This window comes from Bacillus rossius, chromosome 7, assembly GCF_032445375.1.
Source record: "Bacillus rossius redtenbacheri isolate Brsri chromosome 7, Brsri_v3, whole genome shotgun sequence".
In the NCBI taxonomy this organism is placed as follows: domain Eukaryota; kingdom Metazoa; phylum Arthropoda; class Insecta; order Phasmatodea; family Bacillidae; genus Bacillus; species Bacillus rossius.
In genome coordinates this window covers 70,359,396-70,365,531 of record NC_086335.1, presented here as the reverse complement: position 1 = coordinate 70,365,531, position 6,136 = coordinate 70,359,396, and the positions used below count along the sequence as shown (strand labels likewise).

Here is a 6,136-nt window from a genome sequence, read left to right as displayed (position 1 = left end):
TATTTCACAAAAGCCATTTTAAGTTTTTATAATTATATTGTCCTGAAATTGAACTCATTCTAAGATTTATGATTAAAAATATTTTGTGCTGTTAAAAAAAAATTCTAGGCAGTTAACGAGCTGTGATTTAATGTATGTTTTTTTTTTAAATAATCTATGTAATCAAAACTTTTTGTAGACTTAATATTGATTAGGACAAGAAACATGAATATATATATACACTATATATACGTATATAATATTTTTGAGCAAGTAACTGGATGCATAAGTCAATTCTATATTTTGGATTTGGTGGATCTAATGTATTTACAATAAGAACGATATAAAATTATTTGTTTGAATTTTTTTATTGTCATTTAAAAAAAATCACATGTTACAATGGTCTTAAGGTAAATACACAATACAATAATGACAAAAAATCTCATTTTGCAGGTGTATTATGTAGTATTGCACGTTCATCCCTGTGGCCTTTGAGCAACAACGACCCAAGAGAGTAAATTATATTTGAGTGGGAAATAGTGTTAAATAAAACAGTGAGCGATGGAGTTGAAGCAGAAAAGGAAGAAGAATCAGTGAGAATTAAGTGGTGCGAGATTCATGGTGAATTTACAAGTGTGAAGAGGGGGGTGAAGTATGGCTTCAGAATGTGTTTGTGGCGTGACTGATGAATTTGGGATTTGAAAATAATTTATGACTTCGGGTTGGCTGATGATGCGAAACAGCTATTTACGCTGAAACGTTTTGACTTAGTGATGGTAGCCGTATGCGGCGTAGCCCAGACCGTGTCCGGCGTAGCCCAGACCGGAGTAGCCCAGTCCGTGACCGAGACCGTAGCCGACGGCGGGAGCGGCGTAGCTGACGGCGGGAGCGGCCACGGCGACCTTAGCTACGGCAGGAGCAGCGGCGTAGCCGAGTCCCAGACCGTGGCCGGCGTAGCCCAGACCGGAGTAGCCCAGGCCGGAGTAGCCCAGTCCGGAGTAGCCCAGGCCGGAGTAGCCCAAGCCGGAGTAGCCCAAGCCGTGTCCGAGACCGTAGCCGACGGCGGGAGCGGCGTAGCTGACGGCGGGAGCGGCGTAGCTGATGGCGGGAGCGGCGTAGCTGATGGCGGGAGCGGCAACGGCGACCTTAGCTACGGCGGGTGCGGCGAGGTGGGTGGTGGCGTAGCTGACCTTGGACACGGCAGCGACGGGAGCGGCGGCGACTGCCACGGGGGCGGCGGCAGCGTAGCCCAGACCTTGGCCGTAGCCCAAGCCGCCGTATCCGTAGCCGCCGTAGCCGTAACCGCCGCCGTAGCCCAGACCTCCGTAGCCCAGACCCAGCACTCCCCTCTTCTCTACGGCCTTGTCCTTCTCCTCTGCGAGCACGCAGGCGGCCAGGAGGACGATGCAAGCCTGCGACAGAGCATGGGTTTCATTAATATACCTTCACGGGACATAATAGACTGGGAGACTTCAATGCAGGTGTAGAACACTAACACTGTAGTGACTGAGAGACTTCAGTTATAATAACAGAGCATTGATTGTGTACTTTAGTAGTGAATTAATTAAAACAATGTATTATTTTACAAAAAAAAACATGATAGAATGATAGAAACCTCAGAATATAAGCAATTTGATGTTTCTGTCACATGTGTCGTGGGTTGGTGTTGAGCTGTTACATCAAATTTTTCGCAAAAATTCTTGACCAATGTTGACATTTATACTAGTGGTTGTATAACAGTGTTGTATTAATTAAACTACCTATCAGTTACTATTGAACATCAGACTTTAAGACAATACATGTAATATGGGTCCATCAAAGTCTCTAAAACCATAATTAGTATTTCACTTTTAAATTGTACCAACTAAAATCATATTGATTGATAATAAAAAAATGTAGCCTCTAATTTCAAATATTTAAAAAAAGTTACCTTTTAAAATGTTTTCAATAGGTAATTGATATTAGAAGAGTTTATTATGCAATGAAAACAATTATGCTTCTGTAAATCACCAACTACATAAATAATTTATTTAAGAAATATTAAATTTTCGAATTAAATTCAATAATCAGCTGTTTAAAGTAAATTTTTAGCACGAGCACATCCGACGATTTCACTTACTAAATCTCTAAATAAACTAGTAAACGACAGTGTTTTTTATAGGTTAAACTATTGAATAGCTGAGATCGTTTTCTGAGGACGGCGTTTTGTCAAGTTACACGTATTTGACCAAAAAAATACGCAATTTAAATTGTAATTTTTTTTTCCGATCATGCAGTCAACTTTTCAGAAAAAAAGGTTTTAATTAAAAAATTGAAACTGCATATGTAATTAATACTTTGTTTAATTCGATTTGGCAGGATTTTATGCACGATTAATTTCAGTCGTCCGATAGCTAGACCGATGAGTTGATTCGAGTGCACATTGGGACGTTTACCCGCAGGGTAACATGGGTAGTGTACCGGGGTACACATCACGTGCGCCATGTGTGCTACCGAGACTATGCACACCTGATGGGCGTGAAGCCATTTCTCGTCGGAAAAGCTGAGAGAGTTTAGGCGCCTTAGTGGAGAGACGCTAGGCATATCGGTGACTCAGAGATGAATAAGTTGAAATGTCAGCAGCTTCCAAGCGACACAGGGGCAAGTTAATATGATTATCTATCAAGTGGTATGGACGATTCTGAATTTATTTCAATGAGTAAACCAACTGAGCAAGTTAGTGAAAGCTAATTTGTATGATAATTAATCATTTAAATCTGAAAGCAATCAATCAATAACCTCACAAGAAACAAAATCCATATATTGCTTACTAACTATAGCAGACAATACCGTTGGTAAGATAAAGATATATGCAGGATTTCACCTGGAAGAGGTAATGCACAGAGACGTATTTCCCGTGAAAGACATGCCTCAACCATATGCACATGGCAATGGATTTCGGAGTCGTGTTTCTATCGGCCACGCGACTCTAGGGCATATCACTCCGTTGCGCAGTTGGTTTGGAGCACCAGTTCGGTGCGAGGGGTTCTGGGTTCGAAGGTTTTGCGTGTATGTGGCGTTTTAAACTGTGATTTAACAGTTATTCCGTTCACAGCAAAAACACCTATCCCCTCCTTATTATCCTAACAGGTTGATCTTACTAATTTTAAGAAAACTGTAACGAATACAAAAGTGAGTGTGTGCGCGTCAGTTTAGCTTTATGAATATCATGTACGATAAAGGTTCCTGTCTGAAGTGATTCAGCGTTGTAGTAATGACACTGGGATGCGCCATGAGTAGAGACACCTGTATTTCGCGAATACATTTCGTGTCAAGGTATTTCACAAAATACTGTAGCTTATTCTTGTAATTATTGTCTGTGGTCGGTGAGAGGTGTCGTCCCGCTCTTGACGCGGCCAATGAGAATGTGGTCACCGTACTGCTGCACCCTCACAATTTGCCATGACTAGAGACCTGAAAAATTCGCGGATTCATTTCGTGCTATGCTAAAATTCAAATAATTATACCTTAGTGCTGCTTCTGCCATTGGTTCACTGTTAATCTGGAAGACTGAGAGCCAATAAGAGACCCATAACTCATAGAAGCGTCGAATCACAGGCCACACAATCGAGACGACTCACAAGTCAGCAGCCAATGAACAGTTGGCATTTGCCCGAGTGTGTAGAGGATATTGGATTCTATCCTGAAGGTCATTGAATCCGCGAATTTTTCAGGTCTCTAGCCATGACTGAGAAAGAGCTACAGTGTTTTGTGAAATACCTTGACATGAAATGAAATCGCGAAATACAGGTGTCTCTAGCCGTGAGACACCGGTCGCGGAACGTGCGGAGCTCGGTCGGGAGTCTGCAGGCCTCGTGGTACTCACCAGGACCTTCATGTTGCGAGGGGAGGGGTGTGTTTCCGTCGGCGGCGAGGGCAGAGGACTGGTGCTCGGACCTCGAGGTGTTGGGTATTTATACACGCGCCTCCCCTGGTCACCACTTCCTCGACCCCTCGCCCCAGCGCGACCCCGCCGTGGGGCAGTCGTCGGCGAAGTGAAAGGCACTCTCTCTCTCTCTCTCTCTCTCTCTCTCTCTCTCTCTCTCTCCGTGTCTGCTGTCCGGCCCGCGGAGGCTGCGGCGGAAGGGGAGGAGAGGTGTTTGGCTGCGCCGCTGACCAGCCTCCGACACGAGGCGCCGAGCCCACCGAGCTCGCAGATCAAACCCTCCTCGAACAAAACAAAATGGTCTGCGAGTACGTATTATGTACGCGCGTCATAAGTTATACTTACTTACTTGGCGCAATTAAAAACTTAACTTTAATTTTGCATGCAAATAATAAAAAGTTAAGCGGTATTACAAATACTGTTGGTAAAGTATAATTTTTTATTAAACTAAATATATATATATAATTAAATAAAAACTTAGTATTCAATGTAAATTCAAACACGTGTATAAAACTAATTATTTTTATTCAGTAAAATAATCTAGATAAATTTTAATTAAAAATGAAAATTAATAAATATGCTAAATGTTCATTCCAATTTATTAAATAATTATGTAATAATTTATTATGAAAAATAAATTATACAGACGGGAACATAACCTCACTTATGTTTATAAACAGAATTGTTATCACTAATATTCTAAATAAATAATTTTTTTAATCAAATATTCCAACATTCAATGTAAATCACTATAGGGTTATAAACACATATATTTTTTTATTTGTACGTAGCCTTTTATTCATGTAGCCTTTTATTTATGTAGCCTTTTATTTATGTAGCCTTTTATTTATGTAGCCTTTTATTTATGTAGCCTTTTATTCATCCTGTGAAAATTTCGTTGCATGGTGGGCGAGCATCGTAAAAATTCACTCTCGTCATTTTTAGATTATAGTAATACGTCTTGTTTTTAACACTTTATACTACATATTTTTATTATTTTAGAACAATAAATACATATGTACCAATAATTCTAAAGCAGTTAACGTAAACTACTTCTCTTATAGCCACGATTCGTGTTAAAAAGGCTTTAAATAGTGCCTCATTCATTATTTTTTCTCTTTTATTAAATTGTTGAAGTGAAAATTCAAAGCATCTAGTAGGTTAAGACGAGGTGATGAGTCATCACAGCTCAAAGTAAATTGCAGGCTCAGGAGTGGGGCACTCGATGCTGGAGAGGAAGACGGGGCATTCTGAGCTCCCCACTCGTACCTCCCGGGCGAGCGCAAGTGAAAAGAAGCTACAGTGTTGCATTTTTCGTTACGCTGCCGACACACCATGACACTCGTCCTGCTGAACACCATTCCTTGCGGACACAGCTCGTCGAGAAAACGGAAACATACACTCCCGCCGTCTTTTTCCACTTCAAAAATGCTACATACCAATAAAAGGATAAAAATAAATAAAGGAAGCATACAAAAAAAGACTACATAAAATAAAAATTATATATGTGCTTTAAAATCTTATACCTTCGTGTTTAATATTGAGTACTGGTCCATATAGTTGAAAACATTTATTATTCTGAATATTAGAGTTATAAAATTCGTTTATATACATTTTTATGTGTATTTATAATAAAAGTTGATATATTACAATAAATATTCAACATATATATTGTTTTAAATTATTAATAAAATTTTAGGTCGATTATTCTACTAAATTAAATTATTAATACTGTGCACGTGTTCATATTAATTTTGAATACTGATTATTTTAAATATTTTTAATTTGATTAAATTTATAAATTACCAACAGTTTTTTTTAACATCCCTGCATGCAAAACTTGTTAGTTTTTGATTACGACAAATAAGTATAGTTTCTAACTCGCGTACACAAGCAACACGCACCTATTTAAGAAGTGTGTGTGAGCACACACTCACACAACGAGATTAACTAAGCCACTTTTGACGCAATACTTTACAAGCCTCTAACTACAGACATCACGACACTTCCATACATCAGTTAACCACCACCTAACTGAGGGGGAAAGGGTGACCTTCCCCCCGCATTACATCTACACTAAATAATAAATTAAAGCCAAGCACCATAGCGACAGCTACTTTACTTCTTACTGGACCGAGAGCCACCTTTAATCTTAAAATCAGCACACTTCGAGCCCCGCCGTCGTTTCTGATGACTCGAACAAAGTGACGGGGTCGCAATCTTGTATTGACT

General features: G+C 39.8%; 1 protein-coding gene across 1 annotated transcript; it reads right to left on the bottom strand.

Annotated features, from left to right (window-relative positions):
* Positions 1-331: 331 nt before the first annotated feature.
* On the bottom strand, positions 332-3,972 carry LOC134534340 (cuticle protein 16.5-like). The gene is made up of 2 exons (XM_063372748.1): positions 3,845-3,972; positions 332-1,391 (listed from the first exon to the last, which is right to left on the bottom strand). Exons 1-2 carry the CDS (start codon positions 3,854-3,856, stop codon positions 747-749), a joined length of 657 nt encoding a protein of 218 aa, XP_063228818.1. The 5' UTR covers positions 3,857-3,972; the 3' UTR covers positions 332-746.
* Positions 3,973-6,136: the final 2,164 nt, after the last annotated feature.